General features: G+C 44.1%; 1 protein-coding gene across 5 annotated transcripts in view; it reads left to right on the top strand.

Moving 5' to 3' along the window:
• RTKN (rhotekin) overlaps positions 1 to 26,125 on the top strand; it is a 161,733-nt gene extending 135,608 nt beyond the window's left edge. For 4 of the 5 annotated variants that reach the window (XM_029595489.1, XM_029595496.1, XM_029595504.1 and 1 more), the window contains 5 exons: positions 1,620 to 1,726; positions 5,355 to 5,486; positions 8,419 to 8,584; positions 10,220 to 10,324; positions 14,531 to 26,125. In XM_029595489.1, coding sequence (XP_029451349.1) covers positions 1,620 to 1,726; positions 5,355 to 5,486; positions 8,419 to 8,584; positions 10,220 to 10,324; positions 14,531 to 15,075 — 1,055 coding nt within the window. In that variant the 3' untranslated portion in view covers positions 15,076 to 26,125. Of the gene's footprint in view, positions 1 to 1,619; positions 1,727 to 5,354; positions 5,487 to 8,418; positions 8,585 to 10,219; positions 10,325 to 11,336; positions 11,443 to 14,530 lie in introns of all 5 variants that reach the window. The other variant, XM_029595525.1, reaches the window with a different exon arrangement.
• Positions 26,126 to 26,820: the final 695 nt, after the last annotated feature.

Genomic DNA, 26,820 nt, shown 5'->3' with positions numbered 1-26,820 from the left:
ATATCCAGAACACGTTGTCCAGCTGACTTTAGCTGGATAACTTGTCCCTGCATCACTTTTCCAAACATTAACATCTATTTTCTGTGCAGAAAACATGTCTCGTGCCCAGAAATATATTTTTTTTCTGGCGTGAGTGAGTGCTGGAAATATGTGTGCTTGCCTAGCCTTATGTTGGTGTCTGAAATCTCTTCGGACCCCTCTGAAACAAAAAAAAGCAGAAACTGACTCTGCTGTGGAAATCGCTGAAGTTGGGCAGGTCCAGTGACTCTGTGGCAGTGCTAGGCAGTTGGGTTTGATTTCTGGGCTAGGACTCTGCTGGCTGGGGCTGTGCATGCTGCGGAGGCAGCACTTACCAAATGACAGATGAAATTTAATGTGGATAAGTGCAAGGTGATGCATATAGGGAAAAATAACCCTTGCTGTAGTTACACAATGTTAGGTTTCATATTAGGTGCTACAACCCAAGAAAGAGAACTAGGAGTCATAGTGGATAGCACATTGAAATCGTCGGTTCAGTGTGCTGCGGCAGTCAAAAAAGCAAACAGAATGTTAGGAGTTATTAGTAAGGGGAATGGTTAATAAAACAGAAAATGTCATAATGCCTCTGTATCGCTCCATGGTGAGATCGCACCTTGAATACTGTGTACAATTCTGGTCGCCGCATCTCAAAAAAGATACAATTGCGATGGAGAAGGTACAGAGAAGGGTGACCAAAATGATAAGGGGAATGGAACAGCTCCCCTATGAGGAAAGACTAAAGAGGTTAGGACTTTTCAGCTTGGAGAAGAGACAGCTGAGGGGGGATTTGATAGAGGTATTTAAAATCATGAGAGATCTAGAACGGGTAAATGTGAATCAGTTATTTACTCTTTCGGATAATAGAAAGACTAGGGGGCACTCCATGAAGTTAGCATGTGGCACATTTAAAACTAATCAAAGAAAGTTCTTTTTCACTCAATGCACAATTAAACTCTGGAGTTTGTTGCCAGAGGATGTGGTTAGTGCAGTTAGTATAGCTGTGTTTAAAAAAGGATTGGATAAGTTCTTGGAGGAGAAGTCCATTACCTGCTATTAAGTTCACTTAGAGAATAGCCACTGCCATTAGCAATGGTTACATGGAATAGACTTAGTGTTTGGGTACTTGCCAGGTTCTTATGGCCTGGATTGGCCACTGTTGGAAACAGGATGATGGGCTTGATGGACCCTTGGTCTGACCCAGTATGGCGTGTTCTTCTTAAGTTCTTACCATCCCAAGAGGAGGGCATCTCAGTCATAGCATAATAGTGACACCCAGTTGCCAGACTTCAGGTCCACATTTGCTCGGATCCAGAGGGAGCTTCTGCTTGTGGTCCCTGCCCAACAACTGTCTCTGTGATGGCTGGTCTAGGACTGTAAAATAGAGGGGGGAAAAACCCCCCATTAGCTGTGAAAGACTGCTCATAGCCCCATAATCCGATTGAGCTGAAAGCCAAAAAGAGCAGGAGGAAATTGCTGGCCCAAAAATAAGAGTACTGTGGTTATAATATAGACATGATTACAATTGCACCTCTTTCCTTTCCTCTGTGTTATACACTACCTGTGTGATACCTAGCCATGTGCTGACCCTCTCTCTTTCTCAGAGGAGTGCTCCTTCTGGCTGCCCCTCTATGGCAGTATGTGCTCTCGTCTGGTGGCTCAGCCCAACTGCATGAGTGAGCAGATGATGGCTGGATTCCTGAGGATGCAGGTAAGAGGCACCATGCCTTTCAGACCCACTTTCATTTTTACGGCTCTAGAAAAGGATGAGGGTAGGATTTTAGAAATCATGAGGCCGATATTCAGAAATCAGGAAAACAGGTAACTTATCCAGCTGAAATTAGCTGGATAACATATCTGGGATATTCAGCAGGTGAAACATCCCACTGAATATCGACAAATAATGTTAACCGGCTACCTTTAGCCAGATAGCTTTAAAACTAACTGGCTATGTTTAGAATCTTGATCATGATATATTGCAATTTCGCCTTAAAGAACATGGGATTTCTGGCCCGGTTTACTTCTTATTTATCAAACCGATTCTCACAAATTAGATCAGCAAGACAATACTGCATTTGGTTCACTAACACTATTGGAGTTCCTCAAGGCTCCGCATTATCGTCCCTATTATTTAACATCTATTTGACCCCAATTTGTAAAACCCTGTCGAACTTATGTGATGGATACAGAATTTATGCCGACAAGATACAATTCTTTATCAAGATGAGTTCCACCTGGTCCGAGACAGCGAGCGATATCGGAATCTGTTTGTCAGCAATAAAACAGTGGTTGCAACACAATAAACTTGCTTTAAACCTTTCCAAGACAGAATTTCTGGTTATCAAGTGATCCAACAATGATTTTGTTCCTGCCAGCATAGTTGCGAACACTCAATTTTCTATCTCGCCCCATGTTAAAAGCCTTGGTGTATGGCTGGATTCAAATGTATCATTTCATTAACACATAAAAAGCAGAATCAAAAATTGTTTTTTTTTAAACGGAGGGTACCGCATGTCCTGAAAAATCTACTTGAACCGAGTGATTTCAGGTTGGTGGTTCAGGCATCAGTGCTTCCTCTCATTGATTGTTGTAATGCCATACACCTTGGACTTCCTGAGTCAACCCTGAAACCTCTTCAACTCCTTCTCAATTCAACTGCACGTTTAATTGGTGGCGCAAAACACTCTGATCATATTACTTCTACTCTGATTCTTCTTCGATGGCTTCCGGTGCGTTTTAGAGTACATTCAAAGATACTGCTCATGACCCATAAACTACTCAGTACTCGTTCTTTTCCCTAGGCAAACTCCCCGTTATGCATTTTCCAACCAATGAGGAGTCTTAGATCTCAGGAAAGGGGCCTTCTTGAGGTGCCTTCAATAAAGACAGCTAGATTTGCATCCACAAGAGACTGTGCTTTTTCTGAAGCCGCTCCTAATTTATGGAATTCCATACCTACAACCCTGAGACTTGAAGAATGTCCAAAGAAATTTAAAACAGCTGTAAAGGTTTTCTTGCTGAAGCAAGCGTTTAATTAAGTAGAGCCTGTATACATTCGTGAGCGTCTCCTGCATTATGAGGTCCCATTTCCATGCTATGTAGCCGCGGGGAATACTTAGGCACAGATGAATAGTTCCATAGGTTGTCTTGATTTGGTGAGCAACTTTCCTTGTTTTACGCTGGTCAGGATTGTCTGTCTGTGATTTTGATCGCTGTTTTATGTTCATATTATTTGTTAGTTTTATTTGTAAATTATTATGTATGTTATTATGTAAATAGCTTAGAGCCTACACACAAAGCGATCAAGAAAGTTTAATAAACAAACATTTCGGTCATGAAATATAATGTAAGAGAGCTCTCTCCACACCCCCCCCCCCCTCACACACACACATGAACTCCAACTCTCCTGCCCCTGAAGGCTACTAATAAATGGCCCCGGTTGCCGGGGCTGTGGTACATGCAACATCATGCATTGCCTTTCTGGCAAAACTGGTAGTAGCAGGGGGAGGGGATTGACCCGCCTTTGCAACGGCCTGCCAAGTGTTTACAGGATCTGGTGGGGTGGGCAGCACTCAGGGGGGGTAGAGGAGATGGGGGGCACTGGCCACCAACCTGGATATATTTTTTTTTAATTTGTCGATGCTTATCCGGCTATATTTTTTGAATAATTTTAACCCTACTCATGGTCATATTTAGAGTTAAATGAATAACTTAATTAGTTAATTCCAAATATTTGGAGTTAGCCGGATAAGTTACCCAGCTAACTCATCCCTACCCCGAAATGTGCCTGAAATACCCCTAAGTTATCTGGCTAAATTATACCTGGATAATGACTTGTCTGGATAAAGTTTAGTCAGACAATTGGCAGTGATATTGAAAGGTTAACATTTATCTGAATAACTCACAGATTATCCGGATAAATGCCTTTGAATATTGACCTCAGTAAGTTTGCACTGCATAAAAATGGATTTTGGGCACAGAGCAATCAAACTTTGAACTGCAAGTGTAGGCTGCCAAAATGAAATATCAGTGACTCTTTTCTTTGTAAGAGAAGGCGACAGAGTGTACAGAAACAGTAACTGCAAATGTAGCAGTCCAGACTCCATTCATAGTCAGATGCACAAACAAATGAGTGCCTGTGCTTGTGGAGGAGAGTTTCACCAGTTCTGTGTTTTCAAAGCTGCAGCTCTACCAATGCACAGCATGTGATTTAGCTTCCACTCCCCTGTGACCAGCTCCTCAGCTTCTACCCCCTCCCCCGCCGTTGAGACTCTGCTTCCTGTGCCTCCAAATGAATGTATCCTAGTACAAGACAGGATTTGGTACGTTAAGGAATGTACCAAAATGTTTCCACAGGATGATGAGTTCTAGTAATACGTGACAACAAATGAACAAATTTTTTAAAATAAATACAAACTGAAAGAAAAATAAGAGGATGGAGCCTGCTGTTTGACTCTAGTTGTGGTACTGAATGGTTTGTGGGCCTCCTCTGTCCAGTAAAGTGTAGGTGGGTTATAGGATAGGTATTCATAGGCCACGTATAGGAGGTAGCTAGATGGGGAGGCAGCAGCAGTGACCTCTTCTAGTGTCCACCAGCACTGTATTGTTCAGTATTATATAGGATTTCCCTGCGAGCTCACTGGTATGGAAGGATAAAGAATGTCAGCCAATGTGAAAACAGGGATAAAAAGAGTGGAATGATATTAATAGTTCAGTTAGGCCACATCCAGTGCTCCTTCACAAGAAAAATGCAGTGAGAGAAGTGGTGCACTTTTTGCACCAAACCAGCACAGGTAAACAATGTAAACCTTCACTGCTTTATCTTTATTTTTATTAAAAATGTATTAATTGCCTATGCAACAAGGCTCTAAGCGATGTACACATGTTAACAAACATAATATCAAATACAATTTTTGTTTTAATATTATTATTTTATCACAAGTTACGAGACATCACATGAAATTAAAAAACACATAAAAGTTAATACATCACACATTAAAACAACACGACATAAAATAAAAAGCAGAACGAAAATAAAATAAAGCAAAATTAATTAAAACAAAACAAAACAGGACCAGCTGAGAGAACAGCTACAAATAAGCCTGCCTCAAAAAGTAAGTTTTCAAATCTGTTTTAAACATCTTAAAACTTTCTTCCTGTGGCAAAGAGTTCCAGAACATTGGAGCAGCTATAGAAAAGGAATGTTCTCAACTGGTCCGATAGGTGCACCCTTTTCTCCATCCTGTTGAGAAACACATGTGTAAAGTGTGGGGAATGAACATTCCCTCCCACAGAATGTTCTAGAAAGTTCTCTTTTCTCTCTCCTCCTATGTCTGCAGCAACTAGTCGGGGAGCACCAGAATTGGGTGCGAATGTTTTGTGTGTTGCGGGGTTCCAAGCTCTTCTGCTACCGACGGCGTGAAGAGGCCGAGACCAAGGTGGAGCCAGCATTCACCATTGCAGTAAACAAGGTATGACGGCCCAAGAGCATCCGGCTCATTACTGGGGGAGGCGATTTCCAAGAGCCCACATTGATACAAGCTACACATGTACCTTGTAGCTAGCTTTCTTAGAGAAACTACGATAGGTAGTTTTCTCTTTCAAAATATGTAGCTATAATTGGCACATTGTTAAAAAATACCATCCTAGAAGCTCAGTCCAGATGTATTCCACACATTAAGAAAGGTGGAAAGAAGGCAAAACGATCACCGGCCTGGTTAAAAGGGGAGGTGAAAGAAGCTATTTTAGCCAAAAGATCTTCACTCAAAAATTGGAAGAAGGATCCAACAGAAGAAAACAGGATAATGCGTAAGATTAGCAAGTTAAATGTAAGACATTGATAAGACAGGCTAAGAGAGAATTTGAAAAGAAGTTGTCATAGAGGCAAAAACTCACAGTAAAAACTTTTAAAAATATATCCGAAGCAGAAAGCCTGTGAGGGAGTCAGTGGACCCTTAGATGATTGAGGGGTTAAAGGGGCAATTAGAGAAGATAAGGCCATCGCGGAAAGATTAAATGATTTTTTTTGCTTCAGTGTTTACTGAAGAGGATGTTGGGCAGATACCCATATCAGAGAAGGTTTTCATGGGTAATGATTCAGATGGACTGAACAAAATCACGGTGAACCTAGAAGATGTGGTAGGCCTGATTGAAAAACTGAAGAGTAGTAAATCACCTGGACCAGATGGTATACACCCCAGGGTTCGGAAGGAACTCAAAAATGAAATTTCAGATCTATTAGTAAAAATTTGTAACCTACCTGAGGACTGGAGAGTGGCTAATGTAACCCCAATATTTAAAAAGGGCTCCAGGGGCGATCCGGGAAACTATAGACCTGTTAGCCTGACTTCAGTGCCAGGAAAAATAGTGGAAAGTGTTCTAAATATCAAAATCATAGAACATATAGAAAGACATGGTTTAATGAAACAAAGTCAGCATGGCTTTACTCAAGGCAAGTCTTGCCTCACAAATCTGTTTCTCTTTTTTGAAGGAGTTAATAAACATGTAGATAAAGGTGAACCGGTAGATGTAGTATATTTGGATTTTCAGAAGGCGTTTGACTAAGTTCCTCATGAGAGGCTTCTAGGAAAAGTAAAAAGTCATGGGATAGTGGTGATGTCCTTTTGTGGATTACAAACTGGCTAAAAGACTGGAAACAGAGAGTAGGATTAAATGGACAATTTTCTCAGTGGAAGGGAGTGGGCAGTGGAGTGCCTCAGGGATCTGTATTGGGACCCATACTTTTCAATATATTTATAAATGATCTGGAAAGAAATATGACAAGTGAGGTAATCAAATTTGCAGATGATACAAAATTGTTCAGAGTAGTTAAATCACAAGCAGATTGTGATAAATTGTAGGAAGACCTTGTGAGACTGGAAAATTGGGGCATCGAAATGGCAGATTAAATTTAATGTGGATAAGTGCAAGGTAATGCATATAGGGAAAAATAACCCATGCTATAGTTACACAATGTTAGGTTCCATATTAGGAGCTACCACCCAAGAAAGAGATCTAGGCGTCATAGTGGATAACACATTGAAATCGTCGGTTCAGTGTGCTGTGGCAGTCAAAAAAGCAAACAGAATGTTGGGAATTATTAGAAAGGGAATAGTGAATAAAATGGAAAATGTCATAATGCCTCTGTATCGCTCCATGGTGAGACCGCACCTTGAATACTGTGTACAATTCTGGTCGCCGCATCTCAAAAAAGATATAGTTGCGATGGAGAAGGTACAGAGAAGGGCAACCAAAATGATAAAGGGAGTGGAACAGCTCCCCTATGAGGAAAGACTAAAGAGGTTAGGACTTTTCAGCTTGGAGAAGAGACGGCTGAGGGAGGATATGATAGAGGTATTTAAAATCATGAGAGGTCTAGAACGGGTAGATGTGAATCGGGCCCTGGCTTTGAGTCCAGAAATTATAAACATTATTTACTCTTTCGGATTGTAGAAAGACTAGGGGGCACTCCATGAAGTTAGCATGGGGCACATTTAAAACTAATCGGAGAAAGTTCTTTTTTACTCAACGCACAATTAAACTCTGGAATTTGTTGCCAGAGGATGTGGTTAGTGCAGTTAGTGTAGCTGTGTTTAAAAAAGGATTGGATAAGTTCTTGGAGGAGAAGTCCATTACCTGCTATTAATTTAAGTTGACTTAGAAAATAGCCACTGCTATTACTAGCAAAGGTAACATGGAATAGACTTAGTTTTTGAGTACGTGCCAGGTTCTTATGGCCTGGATTGGCCACTGTTGGAAACAGGATGCTGGGCTTAATGGACCCTTGGTCTGACCCAATATAGCATGTTCTTATGTTCTTAAATTGTGTTGCTATAGTTTGGGGTTTGTTTTTTTTTGGATCATGATTGTCACAGTCCAAAAATAAGCATCTCTGCAAGTTAATATCCAAATGCTCTATGTATTATTATTTATGACATCATTATCAACACAGACCAATGAGATACCAGTGTGTAGGATGTACATTGTGACACGCTTGCCAAGATGATAAGTTGGTGATCCTGAAACCAATCCTAGGAGTTTTCAGAATATTGCTAATGGATATACATGAGATATATTTGTATGCAGACATATCTCATGCAAAATCATTAGAAAATATTCTGAAAACCCAACTGGCTGCTGAGGGGGTGGGGTGGGGTGGGGGAAGGACTCAAGAACTGGTTTGAGTACCACAGAGGTAAGTCAGGCAGTTGCATGATGTATGTATAAACTATTTTGTTCAGGGTGCTTGTGATTACCTACTTTGAGTGAGTGTGTATAACCTTCGGACTGAGCAACAATCCAGGAGATTTTGTGTCCGACTGCCTCTGGAATAGTGTGTCTGTGTGGTTTTGTATTGGCTGACTGTTCTTGAGACGTGCCTCTCTGCACCCTTTGCTTTCTCAGGAAACACGCATTCGAGCGACAGAGAAAGATCCGAAAAACAAGGTGCATAGTGTGTCCATTACAAACCGATATGGAGGTGAGGAGGTGACGCACACGCTGCTGGCAGAGAGCCGTGCAGACCTGCAGCGCTGGATGGAGGCCTTCTGGCAGCACTTCTATGACATGAGTGAGTTGCAGGCCAAACCAAGGGTTGACTGGTGTCTCAAAAGACTGCACTAGCATGGGGATTCACTGCTAGGGTTTGCCACAAATGTCAGTGTGCATGTATCTTCCTGCTGTACATTCTGTACTGTTCCTCTACAGGCCAGCAGGGGGCCCCCTTAGACTTCCTTTGAAAATGTATGTAAATCTGCGAATAAAGCCTTCTGCACACCATTTGAAAGTCATCCTGTTAAGGTTTAATGACATTGCAGGACTCACCACCACACAATCGAAGGGATTCCAAAAATTAAAAACAAAACATGCGCTGTTTCTCTTGGCTTTCAAGTACCAGTGCATGGTTAAAAGAATTTGCAGTCTGTTGTCCTGCTTCATATATTGAATTTATTTACATTTATTTATTTAAAACCATTTGTTCATCACTTCCCATGTTAAAAACATCCTAAGCATCATGTCGTGATCTGCCTGGAAATCTTCAGAGGCTGACCTGTAAGATCAGACCCCTAGTTTGAGAATCTAAATTATATCATCCTACCTGCCTCCATTGCCCTGCCCCAGGGTATCCGGCCCAGGTCTCACTTCTGGCAGTATCGCGCAGTTGCTGCCTAGACAGAAGCCCTGGAGTCCTCCTTATTCAGCTTTTGAGAAGCAATGGAACCTCCTCAACAATAGTGGTAGGGGGGAAACATGCTTGTGAGGAGGATTCGCAAGTTGCTGGCCCTGCATGAGGCAGCGTTGTGCTAAACACCACAGTGGATCGGTTCTTCTAGACAAACCGTAGTGTGATATTAACCTTTAACTGTGGTGATGTGTCATCCCCATGACCTTTAACATGACGTAGCATTTGTGCACAGACAGGACCCCTATGTTACTCATCACGACACAGCAGGCATCAGAGCAACAACACTTCTTTGAGAACAAGAGTTAAGAGGCCTTTGCATGTCTGGATCAAAGGGGCCTAGACCAAGTTGTTTGGGCACTGAGGTTTGCTTCATGGAGGGGACGGGGGGGGGGGGGGGGAGGGGGTGGACAAGGAGCAGTGCTTTCCTGGCTCACCTTCACACTCTGTGCAGATGTGCTCCACCGTTCTGACTTGTCAGGAAGATCTTTGGGCTGGAGACTGGTATGGGAGATGCAGCAGATGCTGCTTCATGTTGCCTCCTCCTTCCTCATGGATTTTCAGAGTCCTGCTGGAGATGTTCAGGAGGTTTCCCAGAGACTGAGCTATATTAGATTTTCAGGAGGTTTCCAGAGACTCAGATATAGTAGATGGTTCCTCCTGGTGTATGTTCTGTATTCTCTTTTCCTCCTAATTTATTCTTTTCTCTGTTGGCCTGAAAGAAGTGTGATACACTGGGAACAAGGCTGGTATAGAATGATGCAGTGGAGTTATCCTGTAAGAGGGGCTGGTCGGTGGGGGGGGGGGGGGGGGGTAGGGAGTGGATCTTCTACACTGATGTCTGTGTCCTGCATACAGAGTGGTTTACATGTGTCCGCTCTTAGGCTTTCTAGATCTGTGGCCTCCCCAGCCGATGCTGTTTCTGTCACGTGGAACAAGCTTTCCTGTCTTCCTTCTTTTTACCCTTTAATTGGCTTCTCCATCCATCTGTATGACTTTGCTTGGGCTGCTTTCCTCCCACAGGCCAGTGGAAGCAGTGCTGCGACGAGCTGATGAAGATCGAGACTCCATCGCCTCGAAAACTGCCAGCTACGCTCTCCAAGCAGGGCTCTCTCTACCACGAGATGGGTAACTTGTCTTCTTGTGCTGGGCTGCTCTGGGGAGGGCAGGGAGGTAGCTCTGCCACAGGCCAAGCTGCACTGTGCCTGCAGGCTCCACCCCTCCAGGTAGCCATGGCAAGCACCAGCTAATCACAGCTGGCCGGTAGACAATGGGTGGAAGTGAAGAGAAGAGCGAAGGGCATTTGCATTCTGGAAATGTTCCCAGGATGGAAAGGTGGGTGGAGAGAGAGAGAGAAGACCTTTGGTGTTCTTGTTGGGATTTTCTTCACCCTTTCCAACGTACCATTCTGTTCCCAGAATGGAAGAGATGCAAGCGGGAGCTGCAGGAACAGAGTAACGCAGCCCTAGTGCCACAAGGAATAAGTAGCGCATCCTAGAGTTAGGGAGTAAGCAACATCCCAGGCCCCCCCTGACTGTCCTCTCTCTATGGCCTGGGAGGAATAGATCTTTTAGGGATCTCATGCTTTCTTACTCTCCGGGCTGATAGCTCTCGCTGGGGATACGGTCCCTTGGTTCTGGGGGGATAGATCTCCCTAGAAATAGGGACTTGTCTTTCCTCCGAGAATGTGCTCCTGTCTTCTCTTTGGGGTGATAGGTCTCCAAGGGGCTACGATCCTGTTTCCTCTCTGCTAACATATGCTGTTGTGTGTGTCTTGAATAATTTTAACTAATTCCGACTGCATTTCCCTAACACTTTACTCTGATTTGTCTCTTTCCTGTCTTTTTTTTCCTTCTCTCGACTTCCCCCATGCTTTCTCTTTTCTTGCCATAACCATTTCTCACCCTTTCTGTTTTTCACCCTCTCATCGATGATTTTACTTTTCTCCCTTTCTTATTCTCTTCCCTGCTGTCTTTATCTTCTCTGATCTTTCTGCCTTGCTCTTTCTCTCTGTATTTTCCTTTATTTTTTTATACTCTGACTCATTCCCTCCATCTTTCACTATTCCTCTTCCTGCCGTTCCCCCTGTTTTCTGTGCGCTTTTCCTCCCTTTCACTGCCTCTCTCTCTCATGGCACCAGCTCTTACTGGCCCTGCTGTACCCTCTTCCTCCGAGGGTTTGCTGCTTCAGGATAATGCTGTCTCAGCTGAGATTCGGGCTCTGCTCTCCTCCTATTACAGTGACAGGTGATGGTTCTCTGGCTTTGGGAAGGATGGGGTGGGGTGGGGGGGAATAGACCCAGGTACGGAGAAAGGTGTGGGCTCGTGTTCTAAGCCCCACCCCCAGCCCTTCTCCTGGGATGAGGGGTAGATGATGTAGTTTCAGCTGGTCCCCAAAGTCTCTTGATTTTCCAGAGCAAACTCCACGGCTTCAAGGTCTAGAAACGTAGCGGCCTAGCAGGCCTGCTCTGAAGCCCGTTTCCCGTTAATGACCGCCGCGCCCTGTCTCTTCTGGGAATAAGGACGGTGTCTTGAGACGTGATATAAGTAAAACGAAAAGGTTGCTGTGTGCCTGGGGGAAACCTGCTCTTAGGCCTTGCTTCTGCCATCCCTATCAGCCTGCTGCTGCTGCTGCTGCTGCTGCGCCTCCCTCATTTCACGAGGGACTTCCGAGGATAACAGCCGCTGTGTGCTGCTGTCTCCGTATCCGTGGGGCGATGGGGGGAGGAGCATATGCCCACTTGGGGATTTGGGGGCAGGGGTGCTGTTAATAAGCCCGTACTGAATTACCCACAAAATGTGATGCACACACCCCATCAGTCTATGGAGAGGGAAATAAAATGTTGGACTGGGTCTTGGATTGTGAGGAAACTCCGGGCCAGGTTTTACACTCCAAAACATTTTCTGAATGTTTAAAAAAAAAAAAAAGTGAGTGAATGTGTAGCTTATTCTTACTTACTATGCTGGTTTTTTGTTTTTTTTTAGATGAGAGCCAACCTGAAGCCCCTCCTTAAATGAATTACTATATTTAGTAAATATAATCCCTGATCTCTTTTGCAAACCATAAGCAGGAGATGTTTGCCCTAGATATGATGGGACTAGATGGATGCAATTCTCTCCCTCTGAGGCATTCACTGCACACTGCTGGGTTCTTCTGAGCTCAATACATCTTATAGCCATGCAGCAGGAGATTGTTACTCTGCATTTCACCCCCTGGCCCTGCCATTATTCAGCAAATCAGGTAGAGGGGTTCCTAGAGTCCAAGCTACTGGGATCTGATTAGCAGCTTCTTTTCTCGGCATTAGCTGTGAGGAACCTTACAGTTGTAAAGGTCCCAGTCTCTTCCAGTAAGAGCCACAGTAGAAAGTGGTGTAGCAGCACTTGCACTGCCCAGGTGTTAATTACACGAGCAACCAGCCATGACCAGGTATTATCACATTCCTTAGCTGTGAATAATATGCCAGGGCTTGTCTCCAGCCTTCTACCAGCTCAGAGTTGAGGTAAGATTGATCTTGCCATGAGCACACTCAGGAATGACGTACTGTACTTATCAAATGGCATGTTTTGTGGGAGACAACCATTATAAACAGGCAGGTTTTATAAGAACTTAGCCTGGTGCCCTGACTCCAACAGCAGCAAGTAGCAATTGGCTAATCAGAGAGAGAGAGAGATCCCTGAAGGAGCATCATGTTGATGTTCTTATTTAACATATTTGTAACCCGCCTCCCCGATTTAGTAAAAAAACACCCAAGCATCACGTGGTCTCGTCTGCATAATCACAGCTTTCCGTTTGAGTGCCGTTGCATACATCGGTGCTTCCCAACCCGTGCGCCGTGGCCCCACCGATGTGCCTCTAGCATTGATCAGGTGGGCCATGGAAAAAGACGCCATTGCCTAATGCTCAGATCTAGACCAGCACCTGGGCTCTGCTCTCAGCGCCTTGCAGCAACAAGAGACTACCAACAGTGGCTTTTGGACTGATAGGAATTCCTTTCTGAGCCCCTCCTTTTTGTAATCCTGCATGCTGCTTCCTAGCTACAGCAAGAGCTCCAGAATGATAATTAATGGGCAGCTTGCAAGGCTTGGATTACCAGGCCCTGCTTTGTACAGCAGATGCTGCACATACCACTCCTCATCTTCCCTGTCTTTAAGTCCTTCAAGCCTCTGTCTTATCCTCAGGCTGAGTATGATGGGGTGAGCATTCACTGAGTCCTGGATGTCGCCCACTGTGAATGTTGAGAGCAGCCCCAGTGAATTAGCGCTGGCAGCCACATGTGGCAGTCCAGGTAGCTAACTGACAGGCCGATACAGTACAGTGCACTCCGGTGGAGCGCACTGTTACCCCGCGTTTGGACGTGCATTTTCGACGCGCTAGCTCTACCCCTTATTCAGTAAGGGGTAATAGTGCATTTTCGACGCGCGTCCAACCCCCACCCCGAAACTAATAGTGCCCGCAACATGCAAATGCATGTTGATGGTCCTATTAGTTATTACCGTGCGATTCAGTAAGTAAAATGTGCAGCCAAGCCGCACATTTTACTTTCAGAAATTAGCGCCTACCCAAAGGTAGGCGCTAATTTCTGCCGGGGAAGTATACAGAAAAGCAGTAAAAACTGCTTTTCTGTATACCCTCCGACTTAATATCATGGCGATATTAAGTCGGAGGTCCTAAAAGTTTAAAATAATTTAAAAAATAAATAAATTTTAAATCGGCTTGTGGGTTGAAAACCGGATGCTCAATTTTGCCGGCTTCCGGTTTCCGAACCCGTGGCTGTCAGTGGGTTTGAGAACCGACGCAAAATTGAGCGACAGCTGTCAAACTCACTGAAGCTGCCGCTTCCGTCAAAAAAGAGGCGCTAGGGACGCGCTAGTGTCCCTAGCGCCTCTTTTTACCGCGGGCCCTAATTTGCATGTTTGTCCCCCCTGAATTGCGCGCACAGGAGAGCGGGCGCTCGCCCGCTCTCCCGCGACCTTTACTGTATTGGCCTGTGAGCCGGCTGCCCGCACCATGCCAGCTTCTTCCATCATCTGAGACAGCTGGTGTGTCGTGACGGATTCATGTGTCTTAGCCCCTTCTCTCTCTTTGTTTTAAAATGTGGAAGAGAGACTGGTGGGGGTGTTCATTGCTTCTGTAGCTTTTCTGTTAGCCATGTGAGTCCCCTCCATGTCTGCAGTTCTTGCTTCGTGGAGGTTAGGATACCACAAAACATTTTTGTTAATGTAGGTGTGCCTTGAGTGTGAAGTGTTTGGGAAACACTGGTATAACATTATGTTGTGTGTAGTATCTTTGCAGATGTTTCTTAGTTCTAATACATTTCCTTCTTTCTGCTTTCAGCTATTGACGCAACTGATGACATCGGCACAGTCACTGATATACTGGCCAAGAGAATGAAGGAATTTGAGTTACAGAGAGGTCTGGACCCGCCAGCCTGGGTGTCTTTCTTCGAGAGCACCTCCAAATCCAGTGCTTGCAGAAACTTCCTGACCTCGTCCACTGCTAGCATCACTTCAGACTGCGATAGTGCCTACAGTGCCAGTCCCTGCATGAATCGCTCCCGTCCAAGCAAAGCTTTGGCTCCTAATGGGACTGCCAAAGAGGGTGCTTCCGCTGGGCACCCAAAGGATCATGCCTGGAGCCGCCCCCGCACTCTGTCCCTGGATGCCAAGCTCACCTCCCTCAAGAAGCGTGCTCTGAAAGTTGAGGCTGCAGTCCCTAAGCGCGTAGCTATCCTGCCCTGCAGCAGCTCCAGCAGCAGCAGCGGCAGCTCCACTCCAGATTCAGAGAGCACCTCTCTTGCTCGACCGGCAGCAGGGCGTCAGAGTCTGCGCAAAATCCGTGCCAAACTGGACCCCAGGAACTGGCTGCAGAGCCAGGTTTGAGGACACTGAACTGGAGGGATGGCAATATTGTGCAAGACTGGAGGGAAAGACAGTGAGTGCTTTATGGGGACCCTGTGCAATGCCAGCTGACAGGAAGCAAAAGGACTGGGGGGGCACAAAATCTTCTGGGAAAACTGGGGGGGGGGGGGAGGGAAATTCTGTGAAAGACTGGAGGGGGTGTTTGAATACTCACTGCCCTGAGGATGTGTGCACCCTCCCCATGGCAAGAGTTTGCACTGTGATAACACTACATTGTAGGTTTACTGTACAGCGTGCCATAACAGATCACTGTAAATGTGCCTACAGCAATATGTCTCACTGTGGAAGCCAGAACAGCCTTCTCCCAGAAAATTACTATCTCCAGGTCTCACAAAAGGTCGTGTTATCGACTTCTGGTCTTATATATTACCTGTAAGGACCTTCAGTGTAGTCCCTGACACCTGACAGCAAGTGGTTTCAGAGACACAGCTTTCTCAGAGTCATCATGGACATACTTAGCCAGTAAGATGCTGTGAGGTCGATATTCAAAGGTCTAGTCTGGGAAACTTTTGGAGTTACCTGGACAAAGTCTGAGATTTGAAAATTCCCCTCCGCCCCCCCCCCCCCCCCCCCATTCCCTGGCAAAATTTTTTGTGGGTAAGGATTTACACAGACAAAATTTAGCCAGATATAAGAGGCAGTGATGGAGGCATTTCAGGGGCATGGTTAAATTGTAGCTGGTGAGCGCTGATATTCAGTGCTACTTGGCTACAGTTCGCCCAGTAAATCTAGCCAGAAAAACATTTGTCCTAAAGATACTCAGATTACCTTATCTGATTAACTTCAGACAGGCGCATTCAATGGCAGAGTTATCTGGATAAATGCTGCTGAATATCCAAGAACAGTTACTTAGGTAATGTCCATCTCACCAGCCCGCTGAAATCTACCTCTCTCTATTTTTGTTTTGTTTCTAAGCTCCCAATTCAAGATGATGTGGGATTTGTAGTTCTGTGGGTTTATTTCATTGAAAAAATGTAGGACTATGAATCTAAGAATGCTTAAGACGTGAGAAGACAATTTTAAGTTTTTACATTTTGATAAAGGCCTAGCCCACACTGTCCCCACAGATAGCAGTCAGATAGGGAAGATAATTTGACTGTGAAGGTATTTTTGCTATCCTGGATTGTGTTGCAAGTTGGTGAATCTATAATTGTAATTTAGAATATGACAATGGAGAAATTCTTATTTTTGAGGGGTTTTTATATTTTTATATTCCTCATTGGGTGATGGCCTGAGGTCCCAAGTGGCACCGTTAGCTGCAGAAGAGTCCTGAAATGTTGACCCCTGCCATGTGTTCATCCCCTGTCCAGTAGGGGAGACAGAGAACAAAGTGCTGTTGAAATTCCCCAGCTGTCCCCACTCTCATCATAGCCAGGAAGGAACCACAGTTCCAGGGAGGTTTGCTAGATTCCCAGAGACTGTAATCCTGATGTAGATAAGGAAAGACAAGTAAGCCAACCAGCTGTTTTGTGCTATGGTTATATCCAGTACACCCACCACCACCAAATGTTTCATTTCATTCATTCATTCATTTATTTATATCCCTCCTCCTCGTCCTTCAAAAGGTTGCCCGAAGTGGTGTATAATAAAACACAAACAGCAAAATACAATATAAAATAACACACAAAGATAAAACCATCATAACATTAAATACATTTTAACACCATGTGCTCTAAATGGTCAGGGGAAACCTTTAAAGCTTCTCTTATTGCAATATAACTATACCCTATGTATTTATCTTATTACTTACTTTTGGAATAATTTAAAACGTCCATTTAATAAGATGTGGAAATTGTCGCTTTGTTCATCGTCTGTTTCCTTTTATTAGCTTTCTTTCCTCCTTATTAGTCCATTCCCAGCCAGAATGTCCACTGAGGCCTGCACATCGCCAGGTTCAGTATTTTGTACACTATACAGTCTGACAGGTTACATTCGTTTGTTTTGGGGGGGTTTTTGGCAGACGATAGCAAGGTCTGCAATAGAGTGGGCACGTAGATGGAGTCTAAAAAAATGAGGAGTAGTCAAGAGCTTAGCAGCAAAGTTTTAATGCAAACATAAAGTCAAGCATTTGGAATGCAGAATCCCAAGGAAGCAGCACACGATGAAGAGTGTGTGTGCTAAACAGGAGCAGGATCTCAGGGTGATCATATCTAATGATCTCAAGTTTGTCAGATACTGTGACAAAGCACTGACTAAATGCTAAAGTACAAAGAGAGAGGTATAACCAGCATAAAAAAAGGAAGCTACAATGCCTGAATGCAAACCATTGGTGAGACCTCAATTGGAGGACTGTGTCCTTTGCTGGAGGCTGCATCTCCAGAAAGATAAAGACAGTAGTGGCAGTGCAGAGGAAGGCTACCATGAGCTCTGTGAGTGGAGAAATAAGAGACCTACACCTGCATAATGTAGAGAGAGGGGATATGATAGAGACATTCACATATCTCAAAAGTAGAATTGCACAAGTGGCAAGCATTTTTCAGAGGAAAGGAAGTTCTAGAACAAGGGATCATATTATGAGTTTGAAAGTAGGTAAATTTAGGTGCAACATAAGGAAATATTTTTTCATAGAAACGGAAGTGAATGCTCGGAACAGTATTGGAATTCAAGAAAGCTTGGGACAAGTACAGACAATTCTTAGCAGTGAGGGAACGAGAGTAATGTTGCTGATCAAGTAGAGATCTGTGAAATTGCAATAGGAAAGGAAAATACATGGACTTGTTGGCCCTTGCAGTCTTTATTTGCCATCATAGTCTGTGTTTCTACTCTTTAATGACAGCAAAAGTCTGATTTTAAGACAAGTGCCTTGTGTATTTTTTTACCGAGTCCTTGAGGCACATGGATGTCTTGTCTGAGGTGATGTTGAGAATCAATGACAGCGGGGGGGGGGGGGGGTTTGAACTCATGTCCAAGGACTTCTCCTCAATCTTGGTCAATGCACTAACCGCTATTACTTGCATGTCAGCCTTTCCTGCACTTCAGCATACATGGTTACCGAAAAACAGCAAGGGCCTGAGGTTTCATAGCCAATGCATCATTTTTGGTGTGCTTAGGCTTTGTTCCCACTGTCTTTCTCATCCACTGCTCCAGTACAGAACGCCAGGGCCAGCACTGACTTCCTAGGGTTCAAAGAACAAGGCACCGCTCCCAAACAGGGTTCATCTAATGCCTGCTCTTCAGTGTTACTTATTGCTGATTCAGCAGTTCCCAGTGCTCCTTCTTTTTTCAGTAAGTAAACTCTGCCTTCTTATTGTCCATGTCCCTAGCCAACCTGTGGAGTAGATGCCCAAGCTGGTAATTATCTCCAGTCCTCCATGTGACAGTGTGTTGCACTGTTGCTAGAGCTGGCCCAAGTTATATGTATTGGCAACTATCCCAGTATCATCTGTAGTGTCAGTAGCTGAAAGCCGACAAAAAAGAAATGAATTAGGAATGACACACCTCTCCACTGAAGCTGCACATAACACGCTTTTATCAAATGGCACCCGTCCATAGTGACTCATATGAGAGCAGTTCTGAGATTTTGGAGTCCTATCGCTTATGAAACTGTTTGTTCAAGGCTTGTATTTCCATTTGGCTGCCTGCATCATAGATAATGTGACACACCTAACAATAAAGCATTGTTATATGATTCTAGAACATTTGAAGACATTGCATGTGATTGGCCAGTCAGGTCACAGACTTATGATGTGGTGCTATAACAGCACTGCAGGTCCTCTGCAGCCTCCATTTGCACATCTGTGGAGCTAGTGATGATGAGAAAGGAAGCCTTTTTTTCTCCAAATATACTTTCATAATTTTTCCTCCATCTAGGTATAAAATTATGTTATAATATTGAAAAAAAGTTATTGCAACCCACAGAAAATAATTTAAATCCCCTCCAATGAACAGTGAAAACTGTTGCATACTAATGACATCATTGTGTGTTTGTAGAAATGAAGGCGCGTGAAGTCATTGGCTGTATGGCTTCTTATTCCATTTTGATAGTGCAGCAGTTCAGCTAAAGGTGCTGGATGGATTGCATGATGTAGCCAGGCAGTATTCTGAGGAATGTTAAAAGTGGAAAAAAGAAACAGAATATACAGCATCGACTGAGTTAAAACATCAAAGACCAAAATCAAGAATATTTTACAGTTATTATTTTATTGTAAAAAAGAAACAGTAGAGGTATGGTGGCAGTGGTGTTGAGAGGTTACATCATACTTGGGGAGATCTTGACACACCATCAAGTAAAGGTATTATGATATCATAGCTCTTAGATTCTAGAACAAATGCAGTAAGAGGGTTTCCCCCATTTTGTATCTGTGGAAAAAGTATAGGCCATCTGTTCCATAGTGAAAACAAATGGATTCTGATTGAAACAACAGCTGAGGTGGCCAACTCTGATCCTCAGAACCAAAAACAGGTTTCTTTTTCAGGTTATCCAAAATTAATATGCGTGATAGATTTGTATGCAAATATATCTCATGAATGTTTATTATAGATAGCCTAAACACCAGGCTTGCTTGTGGCTCTTGAGGACCAGAATTGGCCACCCCAGAACTATATCTTTCTCTTGAGGGTAACTGGGTTAAGGAGAAGGCAGTGTTGTTAGTTTTATGGTTAGCAGATAATTTGTGTGTGTGTGTGTGGTGCCGGGGAGGAGAGGGGTATGGGTATCTTTCAAAGATTCAATCATATGCCCTTCCCAACTGAACAAGTGCCTCCTCCATGCCTAATGCCTCATTGTTACTGGAACCCAGGTTTGTTCCTAAATACATTCACATTATAAGAAAATTATGTTTGTACTAAGTTGGTGCTGATTAAAATATGAAATATTTTGTACTAATTATGTTTGGGCCATGTGCCATGTTTGGAATATTTCACTTTATGATAGTGCAAGACTTTTTACATGTTCCTTTAGCTTGGTTTAGTCTGGGATGTCATGACCATTGCTGAGGTTGCCTATAGAGTAACAGATTGTCATGAACAAAGAGGTGATGACGGGGCATGGAGAAATGGGATGACTCTTTAGTCCTGTGTCGTACTTCTGATTTTACTATTGTTCCTCACACCACTTGTTTCATACACATAAATGGATTCTAACTCATTCTTCACATCACTGATTGCCAAAGCATCCGTGAGGCATAGATTAACATAGTTTCCATATTACTCAGAGATGGATGAACCACTCTTGACTGTAGAGCCAGTTTGGGTATACAGGTTTAAGTTGCAGCTGAAAAACAATACCTAAATTTCAAATCTTATACAATAATGGACAGCCATTACCAATACTCTGTAAATACTACTCCCTCTAGCTCACAAGTTACCGTAGTCTTGTCTCCCGTGATCTATAGCCAGTTGCCCCTGTATCTAGCTGACATTTCAGCCCGGCAACAATTGATGATAAAGTTGGGATTAAGGTTATTCAAATTCACTGTCACACGCAAATCTTGAGGTCCTTAAAATCCTAATGGCAGCTCAGATCAAACCAGAATCTTACATACAGACTTAACATTTACTGCTGACAATGCTCATTGGCAGTGTGGTAAGTATACATAGGTGCCATCTCTGTAGAATGGCAGCATCTGAAGACTAAATGGAAAAATGTCAGCTGTCATCTTGTGGCACCCCTGTTTGCTTCCTGCATTCCAGCTAGCATTGGGTGGTAACTGATATGTGGCACACTGAATTTCAATCAACGACACTGGTTTCAATATTTGAGAACCCCTCATAGTGTTGAAATATAATTATTGTGTTATACAGATCAAAATAAGTATTTTGAGCTTCACATTAAGCCCTTTATTCTACTAGGGAAAGATTTTCTGGCAGTGGAACTCTTATACTAATATGTGAATAATTTCCATCTAATGGCATACTCACAATAAACTAAGGAGCTGGGAAGTAGAACTTCCTATACATTCAAATGAAATTAATAAAGTAAATGCTCAAAATATTCAAATGGTTTATCTTTATTCGAGCTCATATTTCTTCTAAAGTTTCAGGCCTAGTTCTGGCCATTCATCGAAGTATTTAAAAAAACAAACAAACAAACAACCCAACAACTTAAATACCTTTCTGAAATCAGAACAAACTAATTGTGATATTAAGAGATTTCTCCAAGATAAAAACAGTGTGATGTATTATTGAGGGAAGAATGTTTTTAGAGAAAGAAGCATAATGACCCACTGGGGTTCATTGCCTTGATAACTCCTTTAGCTACGGACAGAGAGATGGATTTTGGGGGGAGGCACCATTCGGTACAGCCCCTCCTTTTGAGGGAGCTGGGATGGCTGTCCCCTGGGTAGATAATGAAAGGAGCTCTCTCCTGAGAGCTAAAGGGTGCAGTACACTTTTGGTTTCGAAATTTATAGAGGAGGTGCAGGAGGATTTTCCTGTGTTGGATTTCTGGGCCTACCTCTAGGATTCAGGCAAGCCCTGCCTGTTTTCTCTGAGAAAGATTGGGGGATTTGCCTTTCCAGTCCACATACTAGCTGGTTGGGTTTGAATCCCAGGTTGTGTTGGGATTGTTGGGGGGTTTTTTTGTAAGAAGCTTGCAAGACCCCTGGTCGTTGCTTGGGGGGAGAGGTCATGGGGGAGCCTGGGACAGGGAAGACCTGCATCTCTGCCACCTCTGTGAAGACAGAGGACTGGTGGTGCCTCGCTGCAGAGATCTGGTGATTTTTTTATTCAGTTTTGGGAACAGAGTTTTGGTTAGAAGAACTGGGAGGAGGAATTTGCTGCCCCTTTCCTGCCCTAGAGAAAGGAACAGCGAGAGCCTTGTGTTCCAGTGTCCATCCCTTCCATCGTGGGATTCGGAGATAAAGAGAGTTTGATTGTGACATTGGAGAACTGTGAGTACGATCAAAGTTAAGATCTATTGAGGACCCCCACTTGGAGTCCTAGCCCTGGGGATAGAGGAAAATTTGGACTCTGTGCAGAGACTGTTTTTCCATTTTTTTACCCCTTGGAGGGTTTTTCCTGCCCTGTCTATCTGGGAACCTCATTTATCCATGCCTCGGAGGGTGAGAGTTTTCCCTGCCTTGGTAATGAGACTCTTGCACAGATAGAGTTTGAGAACTGTAAAAGCCATCATGGGAATAAGAACGCATGTGTACTGTAACCATTGACTTGAAAGTATATTTACTGTAAAGCTTCATTTTGGACTTTCCATCTGAGTCTCCTGTGTGGTTGATTGACAGTGGCAATGCAAGGAATATCACCCCCAGGTGTAGGATACAGTGTCACCCCTGCCCCTCAGGGAACTGAAGAAAAAAATTCATTCCCCCCCCCCCCCCCCATCCAGTAAAAGAATCCAGTCCTGAAGAGAAAGAGACTGTAAGAATATGACCCTATTCTGTCTCCTCATCATTGAACAGATCTGGTTAGCGAGACGAGTAAAGTTTTTGTTTTTCATTATTTTCTTGTTCTTCAATATCTAGCTCTCTGGACCAGTGGTTCCCAAACTTATCCTTGAGGAGCCCCAGCTAGTTGGGGTTTCGGTGTATCTGCAGTGAATATGCATGAGATAAATTTGCCTGCAATGGAGGCAGGCCATGCAAATTTATCTCATGCATAGTCATTGTGGATATGCTGAAAACCCAGCTGTTTGGGGGTCCCTCAGGATAAGTTTGGGAACCACTGTTGTAGATGAAAGTCACAACTTCATTTGCTTGTTGATTGCTGATGCTGGAGATGTGGATACCAGCTAAACAGCATCCCTCAAAACTCCTAGCAAAAGGAATAGGGTTTAAACTTGGCAAAGGAAATCCCTGAATAGCAGATGACGTTTGAAAGAGAAAAGATAAGAGGGAGAGAGAGAATATTAAAGTGGGCCACTTCTGCAGGAAGCCAAATATTATAAAAAGAAATTCCACCCAGTATTAAAGGAGTCTCCCCTCCAGGATCCACACAGGACGGTTCTGGAAAAAAAAAAAAAAAGAAAATCCTGCCAGAATCTTCATGCATCACCTCCACCTGATATGTCCTGAAAATTTGGTGTGCTTAGAGCACTAAACAAGTTATTAGGGGAGACACACACAGATATAGAGATCTCATAATAATTATTTATTAGAGATGTGCAGAGCCGGCTTTAGTACAAAATGGCGCCCTGGTCGAAAATCTTGCCCTCCCCCCCTGGGCCTCTCCGGCCATGATGGACCTCTCTTCAGCCACAGTAGGTTGGGATCTGCTGCGCCTATGCCAGATCACTTCGGCTACGATAGGATGGGATCTGCTGTGGCCCACTGGGCATCGCTTTGGCCACGGTGGGCTTGGATGTGCCACGGCCATGCCAGGCCTCTCCGGTCTGCTGTGGTTACAGCAGGATGGAATCTGCTGCAGCCCACTAGGCCTTTCTTCGGCCGCGACAGAATCCATCATGGCCGGCCGGGCTGTCTTTGGATTCGGCAGGATGTGATCCGCCGCGGGATGGATGATACTGGCAGTGCCCAGGGTCCCACTCAGGTCATGGTGCTCTGGGTGTACCGCCCAGCACCCCCTACCAAAACGCTGGCTCTGGTGATGTACATTTGTTTAAAATGAATAAGAAATCTGAACTGAATCGGACATATTCGTTTTGGATTTTGGAAAACGAATACAAGAGGTCCAGTACCTTAAAAAACAACCAAAACTTTGTTTGCATTTGTTTTCATTTCCCATTAAAATCTATGGAAGAAATAAAATTACAAAGGTTTGTTTCTTGTCAAGGCAGCTGTCAGCTGCTAGCACACTAAGCACATTGCTTAGCAACCAGTCACATGACCTTGAACTGCCTGGGAACCAGGTGGCAAGGAAGAGAGATGAAACCTTTTTTTAACCTGCCTATCCTAGCTGGTACCTGCATAGATTTGACAGTGATTTCCTCTTATTTTTCAAGCTTAAAGTGAAAGGAGGTTTAAGCCAGCTATCATTTCATCTTGTCCTGGGCAGCTGGGTGGGAGAGAGGGTAGGATTTTGAGCTGAGAAGACTTGAAAAGTTAAGGCGGGATCTAGCTCTGCAATCCCTTCTGCAGACACATGCTTCGTTACTGGGTGTACTATGTATCTGTTTGGTATTAACCTGTGCCAAGTGCAAAAGGAAAACTGTAATGGCCTGATTTTAGAAAGCATTTACCCACGTGTAAATACACTTCATCCAAGTAAGTGGGCTTTTGAAAATTGCCACAATATGTGCCATTGAATATTCCGTAGGATATTCACGTGCAAGTGCACTTCATGCGCGTAAATGGCTTTCTAAAATCGCTACGATAGTATGTTACATTTACACGTGTAAATCCTTTTAAAATTACCTCCAGTGTCTGCACGGAGCAGTGCTGCATTGTGAACTCTCTTTGTGGGTGTATTACTACTGATACGGACCGAGATTTTCAAACCGGATGCAGATGTGCACTGACTAGGGAAACAGCAAAGGAGCTAGGCTTGAATTTTTGCTTCTCTGACTTACATGCTCCAGTGGGAGAGTTTGTAAACCCTGTGCGCATGTGGTGGTGTGCTGTTTTTCCATAAACTGTCTGCACGCTGGTGCGTGTGCGTAGTGAGTAAGAGGAGTACACTCTTGTGAAAAGAGAAACTTCTTGCCATAGGCAGTGCCATTGCTGCTGCTTCACCCCTCTCACTTTGCCTCACTGTGTTCATGCTACTGTTACCGCTGCTTTATTGCTCTTGAAGTGCGCTGTGGTGTTCATGCCACTATTGTTGGTGCCCGTTGTTGCTCTGTAGGTGTCTTAGGGCAATTTTATTTTTATGTACTGATTTTCAGATACTTTCAAAAGCGGTGTACAATAATATATCAGAACAAAGTTGTGATGGCGTGTGCCATTATTGATTGGGGGGGGGGCCTACTGCCCTTTCTGCTCTGTAGGTGCCTTATGATCATTCCACTTTTGTTGGTGCCCTTTGCTGCTCTGTAGGTGCCTTGTGGTGTTCTTGTCACTGTTGATGCCATTTGTTCCTTTCTAGATGCTTTACGATGTTTCATGCTACTGTTGTGTGCTGTTTTTCCATAAATTGTGTCGTCATCTGTGGGGGAAAAAACCAAAATAAAACAGTCCCACTGCCAGCCTCTCACTAGGCGCAGCCGAGTGGAATGCTTTTGAACAAGAGAGCATGTGCCTGTGCGCACTAAAGTCGCTGCCTGGGTGTGTGTGTGTGTGACAGTCTCCTCCACAATGATCGTGTGGTTGTGTGTGAGAGCAGGGAGTAAGAGTAGTACGCACGTAAAAGGACAAACCTCTTTCCATAGGCAATGTGCCTGCCACTGCTTTACCTCTCTCCCTGGGACTCTGTGTGCTCATGCCACTGTTGCTGCTGCTTTCTTGCTTTTTAAGCTGCCTTGTGGTGCTTATGCCACTATTTAAGGTGCCTTTTGTTCCTCTGTAGGAGCCTTCTGTTCATGCCACTACTGTTGGTTCCCTTTTCTCCTCTTTAGGAGCTGTGGGTCTTTAGGTGAGTCGCCTCCCTTGTAGAGTCTTGGCACAATGATGCCACTCTTTTTGCTAACATTTTCTCTGTACCTATGGTTTGGGCTTTTAAACACCAGTGCTCCTACTGCTGCAAGCCTTTCTTAGTGCCTTTGGGTGGTTCTGCCTCTGCTCAGGTTGTCTCCAAGGATCTTTTCAAATTCCCTTATGGTCCCTACTGACTATTGGTCGTGCCATGACAATCCATTAGGAGGACATTTTTTCAAGATAAGAAGTCATTAATGATTTAGATTAACATACAGTTAACCCCAATTTTAGTGACTAATTTTAATCCTGTTGCTTGTCATTCACAAACTAGGTCACTGTAAAGGACCCCCTTAAAAGACCAGGACCAGAATTTAGCCTGGTCCACCTTAAGGCACAGCCCAGAAGCAAATTCTGGTCACAAGGCAGGGGAATAAGAGAGCAGGCCCAGGGGGGGAACAGGCCCCAGGGAGCTGAAAGCAGGAGAGAATATTACAAGACTGCCTATGTCTGATTGCTACTGTTTTTTGGTGTAAGCACTGCTGAGGTAAGCAGGTCTTTTTCTGCTTATGGTGTAAATAATAAAGGATTCTGTGAAACAAACTCTGAGTCAAGACTGCTCTGTCCTCCAGCACTAGGCTGCTGCCACCGGTATCAGATATAGTGGCAAAGGTGGGATTATCTGCTGTAAGTGCCAGTACATATTAGAGGCCCACGCCAAGAGAAAAAAATGAAAAAAAGGAGGAAACTTTTTTTGGGGGGGTGTAGGGGGGCCTTGCTTTGCTACATTGGCAGCCAAGTGTTAAGTACAACAAGCTATGGGAGATAGCCTTGTCTGAACAGATGGGGGACCAGTAGTGAATCAGAGCCAGACAGGCAAGGTTTTATTTTTCCTCCCCTTCCTTTAAGACAAGAGAGAGAGATTTTTGTTTTGTATTCTTGAACAAGGCAATGGCCCTCTAGGAAGAGCACATGGAGCAGTTACTGCAGGCCCTCACAAAAGTTCAACAGCAGCTACAAAGGTGGTACAGAACCAATATGTGCAGGAGCAAGTGCTACAAGAGCCGTTTAAACATTTGGCACAAACTGTATTAGCACGGCCTACCCCGCTATCTTCTGTAGCATTTAAGATGGCTTCAGGCGAGAACCCTGACTGCTTCTTAATCAGTTTTGAATGAACTGCCCGGCTGGCAGGATGGCCAGAGTCCACTTGGAATGAAGAGAAGAGGCATGGGGGTGGCTTAGGGGAATGACGGCTACTACCTGGAGATAATACCTTTATTCA

This window comes from Rhinatrema bivittatum, chromosome 1 (genome assembly GCF_901001135.1).
Source record: "Rhinatrema bivittatum chromosome 1, aRhiBiv1.1, whole genome shotgun sequence".
Classification (NCBI taxonomy): Eukaryota; Metazoa; Chordata; class Amphibia; order Gymnophiona; family Rhinatrematidae; genus Rhinatrema; species Rhinatrema bivittatum.
This window is presented reverse-complemented; position numbering and strand designations above follow the sequence as displayed.